Source organism: Mus musculus, chromosome 3 (genome assembly GCF_000001635.26).
Source record: "Mus musculus strain C57BL/6J chromosome 3, GRCm38.p6 C57BL/6J".
In the NCBI taxonomy this organism is placed as follows: domain Eukaryota; kingdom Metazoa; phylum Chordata; class Mammalia; order Rodentia; family Muridae; genus Mus; species Mus musculus.
Window position 1 is genome coordinate 35994404 of NC_000069.6, and position 16186 is coordinate 36010589.

Here is a 16186-nt window from a genome sequence, read left to right on the forward strand (position 1 = left end):
TGGCCTAAGTAGAAACCATGCATTCATTCATTTATACACATGTGCAGAATGCCTATTGTGTGCCAGGCTTTGTTCTGGGAAGTGTTCTTTACAGAGGGAAGGCAGCCAATAGGATTTACACACAACTGGCAACTGTGACAAAGACCCTAAGGGAGGCAGGAATGTGACAGTGACAGAAGGACAGGCTCTGGTCTGCAGGTGGCCAGGGTGAGCTAACAGAGCTGTCAGGACAGGTTCCCCCAGGTTGGGAAGGACTTTGCCTAGGGGTGGAAGGAAAAGGTGGACTTAGGAAAGGGATCAGAGAGCTTCCATGCTGAGAACACAGCACACGTGAGGGTCCAGAGGTGGAAAGGAACCTGGTCTGTGTTAGGTTGGGCTGGGCCAACGAGAGGCTAGCCAGTGAGGAGTGCTGCGGAGCTTCAGGTGGTGTTTTGTGAGATCAGATCTCTTCCCAAGTGTTACACAGCTCTTAGGACAGAAGCTCTTGGAAGACGGAGGAGTTCTTGCACATCTTTGATTCTTCAGAATAGGATTCTTATATACAGTTTTGGGGCGGGTCAGGGTCTGACAACATGTACTTCTCATTGGCTTGGCCTGAGAGCTTAGGGAAACCTTATTTGCATGTGGGAGGGGCTTGGTGCTGCTCTTATTTGACTGATGCCCACACACCTCTCTGGGGGATGGGTGGGGAGTAGTGGGAGGCTATAGCTACAACAGGAGCCAGGGGATTAAGGGGCGTGGCCGAACACCTGCCCTGGGAAGTCCCTGCAATGACCAGGCTGCCTTTGCCCAGCTCACCGCCCCGCAGAGAAGTGCTGACTGAGTAGCTAGAACGCACCTACATAAAACTTGTTGACACTTGTAATCATCAACTGTTATCAGAAAGAACTTAACTGAGCTGGGCAGCAGTGGCACACGCCTTTGAGCCCAGCACTTGGGAGTCAGAGGAAGGCAGATCTCTGTGAGTTCAAGGTCAGTGTTATCTAAAGAATGAATTCCAGGACAGCCAGGGCTACACAGAGAAACCCTGCCTCAAACAAACAAACCAACCAACAAACACCAAAACAAAACAAAAAAAACCCTCAAATACACAAATTAAAATAATTTTAGAAATGTGATGTCTATAATTAAACGTAATCATTAGTATGCCTGGAGAGATGACTCCGTAGTTAAGAGCACTGGCTGCTCTTCCAGAGAATCTGGGTTCAACTCCCAGCACCCACATGGCAGATCACAGTTGTCCAGTTCCACAGCCATACACACAGGCAAAACACCAACGTACATGAAATAAAAATAAATATAATCTAAGGAGCTGAACTGGACACAAAATACACACAGTCACTAACAAGATTTTGTTTCCAGCTTTTAACAACGTACCATATCTACATGCATGGAATTCCGGTCGGCCTCACTGTACACAGCCACCGACTGCACACCCATCTTTTTGGCTGTTCGTATCACCCTGCAGGCAATTTCTCCTCTGTTTGCAATGAGGACCTTGGTAATACTTCCTCCTGTTAGAAGCCATAAGGATAAGACCCAAATGTTACTGGGAAATAAGAAATTAAGATATGTTATGAGTCATCCCATAAGGGGTTGTTTTTAATAAAAGTGCACATGAATGGCTAAAATTACTGTTTTATTATTAGATAGTGGATTTATTTCCTATTCACTAATGTTCATAATACCTCTGTTAACGCAAACTCAAGTTACTCAGTAAGAGATACATAAAGCCTGAGAATGTACCGTATGATCTTCATATGGGAAGGATAGGACATTTAAATCAAGAACTGCAGTATGACGGAGACAAGACTTGGTTCTCTCAGTTTTTCCCCTGTCATCACATCATGGAGACATCCTGCTACGGCTGTGGAATGCCATTCCCCGCTCTGCTGGTAGCATCCGCACTCTCAGAGGCTCGGGCTCACTGATGTTTCTCTCTCTCTAACGTCAATTTCCACGGGAGAGTCTCCTTGTCAACTTAACATCAGAGAATCAAAGCATGGCTTCTTCCCACACAGGTACTTTTTCCCAGTTCCCAAACTCATCGAAAGTTAAGCTTAAGAGCAACTTTTCTCGGGAGGCCAGCTCTTATCCGGTCAAACCAGGTGATTTCCCAACGCTCTCCTGAACTATTTCTTGAAACGTTCCTTCTTCTTATTCCTTCCCACTACTAGAATCCACCTTCATGAACCTAAACCTAATTAATACAGGTGTTTCAAGTGTGTCCAATAACACAGGCCACTTCTTCTGCCAATCAACCTGCATAGTTCTTTCCAATTTATTTCTAGTGACTATGTCCTGTTCACAAATTCACGGTTCATCCGTAAGATGACCACCTATGTAATTTTATAAAGAGATAATGCAGTATACACTATCACCTGATGATTTATATGTAATCTAAGTGCCTAAGAGAGTCAATATTTCCTTTTGTTTCAACCATGGCAAGAAAAAAAAAATGGTCTGATCTAGAAAATATGACAAACAGTTTCATCATCAGACATGAGATAAACGCTGAGAAAAATCAGGGTTTTCTTTAAAAAATAAGGTTTCCTATAACTTAAGGAAACCATACAATCTAAATATTTCAAGAGCCATGATAGGCCACTGAAGCTGCCGCAATCTAGTACAGGTGGGGGTCAAATCCACTCAATCAGAGTTTAGTCCATTATAATCAGTTCCATCAATTTTACATTTCAGAACTCCCTGCAAAATTTCACTTGAACAAAGTAACAGTGCTTTTATTAAAAGGCAGAAATCATATTAATATAAAATGTCCTCACCAGGCATGGTGTCGCATGCCTTTAATCCTAGTACTTGGGAAGCAGGGGCAGATGGATCTCTGTGAGTTACAGGACAACCAGGGCTATGTAAAGAGACCCTGTCTCAAAAAATTTAAGATGTTCTCCACCACTGCACATCAAAATTCACACTCAATAGCAAAAAAGGATTTGACATAGAAAGCAAAACTGGTGACTTAGCATTAAGAAGAAAGTTATTGTAAAAATACAAAAGTATGAAGGTTGATGAGTGCTAATTCTATTGTGCACAAATTAAAGATTAAGCATCTCTTTTTCTTGGCTCACACTCTAATGCAAAGCTAAACAAAGGCTGCCAGTACCTGGGGTTGTTCCATACTTCATGGTTCTCAACTTCCAAGCCCATTCCCTAAAATATAAACCCAAACAGAATTATGATTCATCATAACATACAAAATCAGCTCCTGCTCTCATAAACAAGTCCAGATATGGTGGAAGGTCAACCTTAAGCCCATTAGCAAAGTGATTCAGTAAGACTCTCTGTGACAAGAAAACCCAGCTAGAACCTGGGATATTGAGTCCTAGCCAGTTTCCCTTTGTGTTCATGTTTTTGAATGAATCGCCTACCCTGTTTAATATCTGAAGCTGGCATTTGGCCAAAGAGACAATTAAAAAGCTAAGGTGCTTTAAAAACATCTACCTTGGTTTTAAAAACAAAACAAAAAAATTCTTGTTGGACTGTAATAGTAAAAACTGCCTGGCACACACAATTAGCATTGTCATGGAAGATAATAGACCATATTTTGACATTTTCTGTTCTATTTTATTAAATCAAACAACAGTTTGAAAATATAATTGAATGCACCCCTTGGGTAAGGCAGTATTGACATTAAGCCAGAGAAATCAAAGGAAGGACGTTGAACAGAGATAATAGAAATAAGAAATGTTGGCAGGGCTAGAGAGATGGCTCAGCGGTTAAGAGCACTGACTGCTCTTCCAGAGGTCCTGAGTTCAATTCAAACCACATGGTGGCTCACAACCATCTGTAATGGGATCTGATGGACGCTTTTAGTGTGTGTCCGAAGACAGCTGTAGTGTACTAATATAAACAAAAATAGATAAATCTTTAAGCCAGGCAGTGGGGGCGCACGCCTTTAATCCCAGCACTCTGGAGGCAGAGGCAAGCAGATTTCTGAGTTCGAGGCCAGCCTGGTCTACAGAGTGAGTTCTATGACAGCCAGGGCTATACAGAGAAATCCTGCTTCAAAAGACAAAAAAAAAAAAAAAAAAAAAAAAGAAAAAGAAAAAGAAAAAAAAAAGTAGGCTATGGCTAGTTATTCTGGTTACTCTTCAACATACACTTACCCATTGTCAGGTCGCTTGACATTGGGGTTACTCGATCTCTTTTTCATTAATACCCTCCCAATGAGAAAACTTATACAGCAAGGAATAAGCTTTACAAATAGATGAATTTGAGTTTTAGAGGACCACAAACATGCTAGCCAAGTGCTTAACCTACAGCTCCCATTCCATACGAGGCAATCTTGAAGATACTGCCCGGTTTTAAAGTATACAATTTTCCCAAACAAGACCACGGTTATATAGAGACTTATGAGCTTAGTTCCTTCATGAAGCATAAAGATCACAGGCTACATTAGATATTATATGACTGCAACAATATGCATATACCCTTTACATGCAACTATGCAACCAGCAGGACTAGTATCTCCCAAGGGTCATGTGAGGAACACCGGAGGCTTAGCATCCTGGGAGGCACACTTTCTCAGATGCTGTCACTCTGGAGCCAACTGGGAAAACATCCATCTTTGGCGGGAGAGCTCTGCTTGATGGCTTCTTCAGAGACTGGTGCTCTTACAAATCTTTCCAATTCAGCCCACCCCACATTCTTGCTCTTCAAGGAGGAAAACTTAACTTTCCTGGTCTTTTAAAGGAATTTTTCAGCTTGGAGCATTGTTTTCCCCTCTGACCTCTCCAGGTAAGTTAGGGTTTAAGGCTTTTCCAGTCCTGCCTAAGAAATCACAGCTTTGTCATGTATCCAACCTGGGACCACTGATAGCCTAAAATGTTTTTTTTTTTTTTTTTCCTCTCAGCTAGTGAAGACTGAGTCAGGCAGTCAGACACACTCCTTAAGTGCAATCCTTTATCTTGACAATGTTCTGATTTCTCTATCCCATTTTTCAAAGCTCTTTTTGCTACATCTCAAAACATTTAAACATGACGAGTAAATTGCCTGCCAGGAGATAATTCACCAATTAAGACAGCCGCTATTCTCATGGGTAGAGTCTGACTAATCAAATTCTTTTCTCTGAGGTATTAGAGGAATCATGGCTGGTAAAAAGAAAGAAAAAAGAAAAGGTAAAATTCTCATGCTGGTAAGAGTTTTAATTTTAAAAACTATTAGCAGGATGACAGCTATAACTAAGCCTTGAGAGGAGAATGACTCTGTGGTATTCTTGGGAACCTAAGGAAATTCACAGGAAGAAAAACAGCACTAATACAACTTTCACCATCTTTCTTATTTAAAATATAGGGTGAAGACCTACATTTTAGTATTCACCGAAAATCCAGGGCATCGACCACTGTTTGTTGAATGGACCATGATGTGTTTAAATTTTTATCCACGTGTTGATTTGGACATACGAGGGGGTTAGTATCGTCTTTATATTACCTCTGCTAGATACAAGTATCATCACCTCCAAGCAGAAGAAACTGAAGCACGGATATTAGGTAACTCGACCAAGGTCACAGGTAAGCTGGGAACCCAACCTTCTGCAGGCAGTTCTTGCCCTTGGGCCAGTACGTTTTTCAGAATGCGAGGAGGTGATGATTATGGTGAAGTAATCTATCTACATGACTTGGGGTTTTCACTGTTGTCAAAGCGTGGAGCTTCGTTTCCAAAAGGATCCGGGGTAGTCATCTGCCAGCTTTGTTCAAACTTGTGAACAAGAGCGTTCGACAAAACTCACCCCTCATTAATTTGACTCTTCCCAGCAATGGGAAAGGTCTCTAGAAATCCTTCTCTGAACTGCACTCAAAATGAGGGAGCTAAGCTGAAAGCGACTTTGGGAAAGGGGTCCTGGTGCAAGCCTCTAGCTACGTATGCCATCTTCGGTTGCAGCACCGTGCGGGGTGCCCAGATCAGAAACCAGCCAAGGTGGCAGAGTCTGTAGGAAGAGCCAAAGACTGAAGTGGGACAGCGCCTACCAAAACTACACACAGGCACTTAAAGGGCTGCTCTCACGTGACCCAGCGCCTCGCATCCGGGCCGCGCACGGACCGGCAGTACCCCTGAGTCACCTCGGCTGCAGCAGCAGGATCGGGACCCGTCGCAACTGGTTCCTGTCCACCGCAGCCAACAACGCCGCCGCCGCCATCTCCGCGCTGTTCTGCTGGATTCCAAAAGCTGCTTGGCTTATTCTTGAAAGCGTCCCTCCCTGCGCAAGCTTCTTGTCCCCGATCCGCCACCGTAGCTCCGAAGAGCAAGTAGGCGTCTCCGCAAGAGCCAATCACAAAACTGGGTGTTTCAAGGTACCGATTGGCTGATTGGACCATGTGCCTGGGGGGTGGGGAGTGAACTGTGAGGGGCTGGGCTCCATCTGGAGGGGCGGGGCCAGGTTTTTTTTTTTTTCTTTTTTTTTTTTTTTAGCACAGAGCATGAGAGGAAAATGCACAGCCCCTCAAACCACCACTCAAGCAAAATGCAAGCTTTCTCACTAAACATCAGGAAAAAGGGGCAGTGGAAACTGCGTGGCAGGAAACAAAGACACAGTAAAAGCTATGTGTAGGTATTTGATACAGCTGAGGCAGAGCTCATATGGGGGAGAAAAACACAGTAAGTGAAACAGCCAATCGAAGGGTTATAAGTGCAAAAACTAAATGGGACGTAGTGGCGCATATTTGCAATCCCAGAAGCTGAAGCAGAAGGATTGTAGTAAGTGACAGGATTGACTAGACAGTGAGTCCCAGGCCAGCCTGAGCAATACGTTGAGGCTGTCCCTCAAAAACCAAAATAAATAAGATATGAAAAACAAACATAAATGCAGAAGGAAAACAAATGTAAAGAGGAATAAATTAGTGAAATCAGAAAACTAACACCAAAGGACAAATAAATCCAGGAACTAAGAAAATAATTAGAAATAAGGGGACACAAGTGGAAGCAGGAACATCAGGAGTTCAAGCCCATCCTAACCTGCAGACCAAGTTCGAGACCAGTCTGGGCTAGTAGTCCTGCACCTGTCTTTAAAATCTAAGATGTTTTCTTGAAAGATTCGAACTTTTAGAAAGTCTGGATACAAATTGGCTTGCTTGTGTATTTTCGAGAAGGTTCCTACTTATCTGGCCCATTGGCCAGCAAAAGAGAACCCATCCCTCTGGAGTTCACCAGAAATGAATTCCTTCCTTCAGGAAGGATATCTTATATTGAGTAAGTTTAGACTTTTATCGGTAGAGTCATCACATAGTTTCAAAACGTCCCTGGGAGTACTTGCCACTGGCTTTGTTTGTGTGGCTGGATATCTTTTTTTCCTACAGAGTTATAAGAACTCTAGTTATAGAGGTTAATATTTCCTCAGGTTTTCATTTAGTTGTTTACTTTTACGCTGTTTCAGGTGTGAAGAGTTCCATATTAAAAAAAAAAAAAAAAAAAAAAAACCACACACTGTTTTCTGGGCGTGGGGAGAAATTGTTTTCATCTTGTACTTAAAATGAATGTAAGATATATATTTAAAACAGCAAAAAAGTGAACATGGCCTCCAAATAAGCAAGAAATAAAGAGGAAAAAAATCTCACATGACTTTTTTTTTTTTTCTTTTTGAGACACGGTCTCTCTATGTAGCCCTGACTGTCCTGGAACTCACTATGTAGACCAGGCTGACTTCTAACTCACAGAGTTTGAGAGCCTGCCTCTGCCTCCCAAGGGCTAGGACTGAATGTGTGCACCACCACACTGGTCTTGATTATATATATATATGTGTGTGTGTGTGTGTGTGTGTGTGTGTGTGTGTGTGTATATATGTGTGTGTGTGTATATATATATATATATATGTGTGTGTGTGTGTATATATATATATATATATATATATATATATATATATATATATGTCCCTGGCTGTCCTGGAACTCACTTTTAAAAGTAGGGAAATCAAATATAGAGAAAACAATAAATTAACAAGAAGCTGATTTTGTACAACTTTGACAAACCAGAAATGAAATGGATTTTACAAGAAAATACTGTTTACTAAAATAGATGCTGGAAAAGAGACAAGATCTAAATAATCCTTCCCCCTGTTTTGAATCCCTCTTTACCTCCACCCCAACTGATGAAAAAGCTCACCTTCTCTAGCTAAAAGAATTTCCATATGTAATAAACAATGGTTCATTGCAGTGCTATTACTTTTTTTCTAGAGCACAAAATGATGGAAAATTTTACAGTTCTTTCTATGAAGATAACATGGATGCCAAAATCAATAAAAAGAACATGTACTTCACACACACATTGATAGTCAACCCCCATTGTGTGTATTGATGGAAAAATCCCATATAAACATTAACTAAAACATAGAGTGATATATAGCAAGGTAAATTTTATTGTAGAAATGTAAGGTTGGCTTACTATTGAGAAGCCACTGATATAGTTGATCATGTTAATGTTTGAAAGAAAAGAAAATGTGTTCATAGGTACTTGACCACTGTTTGAGAAAACCCGGGTGTTGTTCCTTATTTTAGCTCAGTTCAAGAGATGATAGGGTTAGGCTCTCTGGAAAAGAAATGTTGGTTCCCATGATGGTTTGGATATGCTTGGCCCAGGGAGTGGCACTATTAGAAGGTATGGCCCTGTTGGAATAGGTGTGCCCCACACTGTGGGTGTGGGCTTTAATACCCTAGTCCTAGCTGCCTGGAAGCCAGGTCTGCTAGCATCTTCAGGTGAAGATGTAAAACTCTCAGCTCCTCCTGCACCATGACGGCCTGCCTTGATGATAATAGACTGAACCTCTCAACCTGTTAGCTAGCCCCAATTAAATATCATCCTTATAATGTTGTCTTAGTCATGATGTCTGTTCACAGCAGTACAACCCTGACTAAGAAAGATCCTTATTCACTTATGAGACTCAATACCAAATAAGCCATAAATGGACAAAACACATGCACACATGCCCAAATATGCATATATGTACACGTGCATGTATAACTTCCTATAATCTCAATGCCAAGAATACATATATTTTACAGATGTGGGAAAGCTATAATACTCTGCTCACCATTAGCAGCTTATCATGTGAAATGCACATACTGACATATAAATATTATCTTTCGAGTCACAAACTGCCTCTGAAATTTAATGTATTACAACAACTAAAAATCACAGTATATAACTGAAATTTTGGTTGAAGAGTCAGATTCCTAGATCTTTTGGATAAATGTGTGCTCTCCTTAAGAAAACGTTATCTGGAGAGAAACAGCAACACATTGGCACTGACAGATAAAATTTACAGAGACCAGTGTGAAGGGAACAGTCAGGCATCCAGATGTATTACAATAGAAGACAGATGAATGGATCCTATCATAGCAGAAGGAGAAAGTCAGATTCAATCAAGAAGCCTAGTTAGATGGTTAGTGCAAAAGCCACAAAGGGAGTCTGTGGCCAGCATAGGCTACATGAGACTCTGTTTCAAAAATGAAATAGCTTTTCCTTTTCTGTTATTATTATGTGAGGACTAAAGTTATGTTTTAAGCTTTAACTGTTGTGCTTAAGAGACCTATAAGACAAAAATGCCTGGAACCTGTATGCCACGCTTGTCCAAGAACAGATAACTCCCTGGAATGCTGGGGGCTGTTGTTTGTGTTTCACTTTTGTAAACAAGCTTGGTTTCCCCAACTGCTCAGGATGTATGCTTGTCCCTGATTGGATGAAGGTACATACTCAGAAGTACATCAGGATGTATGCTTGTCCCTGATTGGATGAAGGTACATACTCAGAAGTACATCAGGATGTATGCTTGTCCCTGATTGGATGAAGGTACATACTCAGAAGTACATCAGGATGTATGTTTGTCCCTGATTGGATGAAGGTACATACTCAGAAGTACATCAGGATGTATGCTTGCCCATGATTGGATGACCGTGAGACTTGGGAAGCTTTGTGGTTTTTGCCTTTATAAGCATGGGATTAACATAATTCTCAGCTATTCTCTGGGGATCCTGTTTATGGACCTGGACAGTGTCCATCACCCTGCTGGCACTTATCAAGGCTTGCTTTAAATGTGGCTCAAATATTGTGCTAGTGGTTTTATTCTTGCCCAGTGGGATTAACAATTACTTGTCTAAATCTTTATTTATGATTCTTATACGCTAAAGCTAGTTTTACTCAGCTATGTTAGTAGGAGACTTCTAAAACTATGACAGGGTTCTTTCACTATATATTTCCCCTTCCAGCTAGATTGTCCTTGCTGCGTGAGACCCACCTGCTACAGTTGAGAAAGAATGGAGCGAGGCCAGCTCAATATCACAGATGCTGGAAGGCTGCCAAGCCACTCACAGACTTGACTTCAATTTCCATTGGAAAGGTTAGAAAAATTGCACTTGATTTCAAGAGCACTACAAAAATCAAGGGAAAATTGTTGTGTAAGTTCTTCCAATTATTTCTAACAGCTTTTTTCCCCTCTTGGACCTACATTTCTAAAACAGCAACAACAAAATCCACCAGAGCATTGAATATTCTTTTTTCCCCTTATATTGAAAATAGATTTTATTCTCACTTAATATATCCTGATTACCATTTCCTGTCTGGAGCTGTCATAGGAGAAGCTAACAGGTGATCTTTCTGAGATGACTACCTTGGATTAAAAATCTACAATAGAACTCCAAGGTAAGGCTCATGAGAAATTCATTTAGGAAAGATTCCTGCTATTAATATGCTTTTCCTATTATTATTAAACATATACAACAATCACTAGGTATTAGAGCATTGTTTTGAGCAGTTCTCTGAGGAACAATGCAGATGTACTGTCTTGTAGTAATGCTACAAGACAAATAGATGATTTCTTAATCCTTAATAATGATCTTATAAAAATTCCTAAAATTTGTCAATTTACACTTCAATCTACCAATTTTTTTCTTGATCCTCAGCACACAGAGAAGACAGTAGCTGACCACATCTGAGCTAGTGCCCTTTGCAGTGGGCTGAGCCCGGCTACTGCCTAAGCAGAAATTCAACTCAACAAGGCAAACTGAGACAAGTGAGTAGACATACAACAAACAAGAGTGTGCCTGATAAAGTCCTGCACACAAATACCCCAACCAAACCTCCCCGAAAACAGTGCCACTAACTGGGAAACAAATGGTCAAGTATGGGGGAACATTTCTTATTCAAAACATTGTCAATTGGTGAATATGGGTTATTGAAATCACCCACTTTTACTGTGTTTGGATCAATCTGTGGTTTTAGATCTACCAGTTCTTCTTTTATGAAATGGGGTGGCCCTGTATTTGATGTACACGTGTTTATTATTGTAGTGTACGGTTGGTAGATTTCCTTTTTCTTTGAGGAGAATGAAGAATCTCTCTGCCTTTGTTTGGGTTTTACTGCTGTGAACAGATACCATGATCAAGGCAACTATTACAAGGACAACATTTAATTGGAGTTGGCTTGCAGATTCAGAGGTTCAGTCCATTATTATCAAGGTGGGAGCATGGCAGTGCCCAGTCAGGAATGGCACTGGAGGAGCTGAGAATTCAACATCTTGTTCTGAAGGCAAACAGCTGAAGACTGGCTTCCAGGCAGCTAGGATGTAGGTCTTAAAGCCCAAGCCCGCAGGGACACACCTGCTCCAACAAGGCCACACCTCCTAATAGTGTCACTCCCTGGGCCAAGCATATACAAACCATCACATGCTCCTTACCTCTTTTGGCTAGTTTTGGTTTGAAGTCTGGTTTATCAGACATTAGAATATATTTACAATTTAGTTTCTTTTGTTTTGAATACTTTTTTTTTGCATCTTTTACTCTAAAGTGATGTCTATTTTGATATGAGGCATGTTTCTTAGAGGCAGAAAAAAATAGATCCCATTTCTTAATCCAATCTTTTAATCAGTCAATTGCTGTCATTTTGTTAATTTTGTAAAGTTTTCTCATATCTTGTTGGATTCCCTGCCATGACACTGTTTATTTCATTTCTGTGACTGCTTGACTGTGTTTATCCTTCTTTTCAGCATTCCTTCTGGTCACCCCCTGTAGAGCTGGCTTAGTAGTAGTAAAGTCCTTTTATCCGTTGTATGGAAAGATTTTATTTTTCCTTCAATTCTCGGGGATAGTTTTGCTGAGTATAGTAGTCTGGGTTGGGTAATATTAACTTTTTTCTAAAAATTGGAAATGTTCTTCATTTTCTGCTTTATGGAATACTTAAGGAGTATTAGTGTTAATTCCTTTTTTTGAATATGTGGTAGAATTTTGAGCTAAATCCATCTGGCCCTGAACATTTTATTAATTTAGAGATTTTTAAGTATCATTTGTAACCCACTGGTGCCATGTTCCTATCTAAATTATTTCTTTTTTTTTTAATCTTGATTCAGCTCTGTTACCCCATATACATGTGGAAATTGATCCATTTCTTTTAGATGTTCTGGTTTGATGGGATAAAGATTTTTAAAGTATGTAATTACAACTGTCTGTCGGTTGCAATCTCTCCCCTTTTATCCCTAATTTTGTAAAGTTAGATTAAAATGTGTTGACAATAGCTGTTGTACCAGTATATTGAGTTGATATTTATACTTTAGAATGTTCATGGATTAATAATAATTGGCAAATAAGCCATCACTAAGTTGACATTTAACTCCACGAAAAGTATTAACACTTTGTTTCTTTGCTGCCTTAACAACCAACATTGAAGAAGTCTAAGTGCATAAAACTTTGTGATAAATGTGTTCACCTGTGATATTTACTTAAAAATACAGATCCAAATATAGTTTAAAATATTAAATTTTTACTAATAATTGTAAGACCCTCTTTCGGGGACCCCCACTCTAGTCTCAGAAGAGAGAGCGCACCCAAAGAAACACGAGAATCCTTCTTGCTGTAAACACACGAGGTAGTTTAATGGCGGAGCTCCTTGTCAAAATGTATCGCAGGAGACAGTGGATTTGACGACAAGGCTCAAAAGCTAGAGGTTTTTATGGGTTAAAGGGCTTAGGGGTGGGGAATTCAGCATAGAGACACACTATTGGCTTATTCAAACATCAGCAGAAAAATTACATGTACGTGCAGATCAGGGTGTCAGAGTTCTGTGAGTTGGATGTTTATCAATGCTGACTCAGTTCAGATAGCCCTGTTATGTCCTCACATTCCTCTTTATCTTTATGGTCAAGCTGTTCTCAGGAATGCTTTAACTACAGGGCATACCCGGGTTTGTTTTTCTTTGTTCTCAGCCCCAGGCAGCCTCTAGGCTCACAAACAACCAGCAATTTCTGAGTACTTTATATGTCTTACAGGTCTTAAAATTTCATCTTTCTTTCATAATCTCTGATACAAAAATATTCTTTAATGTTTAACCTATATATTGGAAAATAATCAAAAAATTTTATGAATAGCCAAGTAACATATTAAAGTAAATTTTATATTTCAAATTACACACACACACACACACACACACACACACACACACACACACACACATTTATATTAAAATCTCTACATGTTCTGATAGGTTGTCTAGGAAGACTCTAGCTTCATAGATGAGTAAACTCTAGAGGAGAAGTTCTACGGAGTCCAGATTCAGATTCATCAGGAACTGCAAAGAAAACATTCTCTGTGTTAAAGACTTTATAGTGAATTGACAATGAGTTAGTTTTAAAAAATTAAAAGAATTCATCAGTGTTAATGAAGATGGACCTAACATGTCCCACTGGTGCAACAGTGACATGCCTGCTTTCTGATTGGATTTGAGGTCTGTCCATAGGAGGAAACTGGGTTCCTGGTACTGTAATCCTGGTCAAAAGCCTGTGGCTGGTATCTAAGTTAGGGTTACTAGTGCTGAAACATGAAACATCATGACCAAAGCAACTTTGGAAAGGAAAGGGTTTATTTGGCTTCTACTTCTCATCACTGTTTTACAACTGAAGGAGGTAAGGACAGGAACTCGGGCAGGACTGGGACCTCGAGGCAGGCGCTGATGCAGAGGCCATGGAGGGGTGCTGCTTACTGGCTTATTCCTTGTGGGTTGCTTAGCATGCTTTCTTATAGAACTGAGGACTACCAGTCTGGGACTGACACTATCCGCAATCGATTGGCTGGGTAGTGGATCAATCACTGCCCCATCCATCACTAACTGAAAAAAAAATGTCTTACCTTACTTACAGTGCAATATTATGGAGGCATTTTGTTGCTGGGAACCTGCCCAGCCTTGAATGGGCTTGAAGAGGGACACAGTGTCAAACATTGCTTTAAAGACTGATGGTCTCTGGCCCGCTAGCTCTCTAACTATACTGAGTGCTTGCTGATAACTTCAAAAAGCTTATAAAAACTTTCTTGCTTACTCTATGGTTTAAAAACATGGGCTTTTTTTATTTCCCTCTTTAACTCTGTGCTTTCTTAAACATTATAGCTCTCTGTGCTTTATTTAACTCTTTATGCTTAAATAAACAGTGGAGAAACTTAACTCTCTCTTACTGTTCTGTGCTTCATTAAATGCTAAAAGCTTAATTCTATTACTTGGGCTTTAATAAGTGCTAATATTTGGCAATTCACACACACTGTTTAGCAACAGGGAATTAAGTGAAAGGATTTATTGCTAGTACTTCGTTTTCTGGCCAGGCAGCCAGAAGCCCTTCAGCTGCTCTGGCTGTTTAACTCTTTGTGAACCAGAGAAGAAGGAAAGGAAAAGAATTAAGATGTGGTATACAGGCAAATATGCACAGACACATATACATTCAATCATTCATACACCCTCACTCTGGCCTGTCTCCACTGTCTGTCACAATCAACTCCACAAGTATTCATGCATGCTTACACATAGACACATATACTGTACACACAAACATATAGACAAACAAACATACACATGTGGATGGATGGATGGATGGATGGATGGATGGGTGGGTAGGTGGATGGATGGATGGATGGATGGATGGATGGATGGATGGGGCAAAGCTCCCCAAGCCAAACCATTCAACCAACAGCTGACAACTTTATTTCTTTTCTCTGGTCTTTTTATACCTTCTTAGACAAAAAGTTTTTAAAAATATTACCTCAGAGATAAAATGTTATATAAAACAGGAGTTACAGAAGAATGCTGATATTAAGTTTAAAGCAGTGTTTCATCATATTATACTCATTAAAAGTTCAAAGCAACAGTTTTTACATGGCCTTGCCTTATCATAGTGCACACCTGTGAATTTATCCTTGGACCTAAATGTTTTTCTTTGAACACAAAATTGTCCTGAGTCTATTTCTCTGACTAGTGTGATTATGAAAGCTCATTGTATTTTTTTATTATGCAGTTTTTACTTACTATTCTGAGAAGTGGGCATATACTATTCTTGTTATAACTTTATTACATCTTTCTAGGGACTAAGACCATCTCTAAAAACTTTCAGGGTCCCCAATGGAGGAGTTAGAGAAAGGACTGAAGGAGCTGAAGGGGTTTGCAGCCCCATAGGAGGAGCAACAATATCAATCAACCAGAGCTCCCAGGGACTAAATCACCAACCAAAGAGTACGCATGGAGGGACCCATGGCTCCAGCTGCATTTGTAGCAGAGGATGACCTAGTCAGTCATCAATGGGAGAAGAGGCCCTTATTTCCATGGAGGCTCGATGCCCCAGTGTAGGGGAATGTGAGGGTGGGGAGGCAGGAGTGAGTGGGACATACCCTCATAGAAGCAGAAGGAGGGGGGATGGGATTGGGGGTTACTGGGGGTGAGATCCGGAAAGGGGATACCATTTTAAATATAAATAAATATCTAATAACTTTCTTCCTAAAATTATTTGAATCAAATCAGGAATTCTATAGAATTGTTATCTATTTGTCTATATAGCATCACTACAAGATAGTACATCTTCATAGGTCTGCAGAGATCTGCTCAAAAGGGTGGGCTAATACCTAGTGATAGTTATATATATATAATAATAACAGGAAAAGCATATTAATAGCAGGAATCTTTCCTAAAATGGATTTCTCCTGGGCCTTGCCTACCGGAGCCATCGTAGCTTTTAATCCAAGGCAAACCCATCTCAGGAAGATCACCTGCTGGCTTTTAGCTTCTCCTATGGTGGCTCCTGACATTTTATCAATTGAGGCTCCCTCCTCTGTGATGATACCTTTTATCAAGTTGACAAAAAACCCCAGCACAGCTGGGTAGGTAGGTCATAGGCTGGAGGGTAGAACCCACTCTTGGCATGGTGTCAGTTAAGTAATTG

General features: G+C 40.4%; 2 protein-coding genes and 1 long non-coding RNA gene across 6 annotated transcripts in view; 1 reads left to right on the forward strand and 2 right to left on the reverse strand.

The window, feature by feature from the left end:
• Positions 1–6291, reverse strand: part of Mccc1 (methylcrotonoyl-Coenzyme A carboxylase 1 (alpha)) — a 44403-nt gene extending 38112 nt beyond the window's left edge. For 3 of the 4 annotated variants that reach the window (XR_001783758.2, XR_001783756.2, XR_001783757.2), the window contains exons 1-3: positions 6078–6291; positions 3122–3168; positions 1378–1514 (exon numbers count right to left, since the gene is read on the reverse strand). Coding sequence is in view for 1 of the 4 variants with exons in the window: in NM_023644.4 (NP_076133.3) it covers positions 1378–1514; positions 3122–3168; positions 6078–6154 (261 nt within the window). In the remaining 3 variants the exon portion in view is untranslated. The remainder of the gene's footprint in view (positions 1–1377; positions 1515–3121; positions 3169–6077) is intronic. The other variant, NM_023644.4, reaches the window with a different exon arrangement.
• Positions 5510–14425, forward strand: Mccc1os (methylcrotonoyl-Coenzyme A carboxylase 1 (alpha), opposite strand). Its single transcript, NR_029456.1, has 3 exons — positions 5510–6308; positions 10212–10342; positions 10905–14425. It is a non-coding gene; the product is annotated as a methylcrotonoyl-Coenzyme A carboxylase 1 (alpha), opposite strand (long non-coding RNA).
• Ccdc144b (coiled-coil domain containing 144B) overlaps positions 12844–16186 on the reverse strand; it is a 46301-nt gene continuing 42958 nt past the window's right edge. The window contains exon 12 of the mRNA NM_178418.4: positions 12844–13560. The gene's annotated coding sequence lies outside the window, so the exon portion shown is untranslated. The remainder of the gene's footprint in view (positions 13561–16186) is intronic.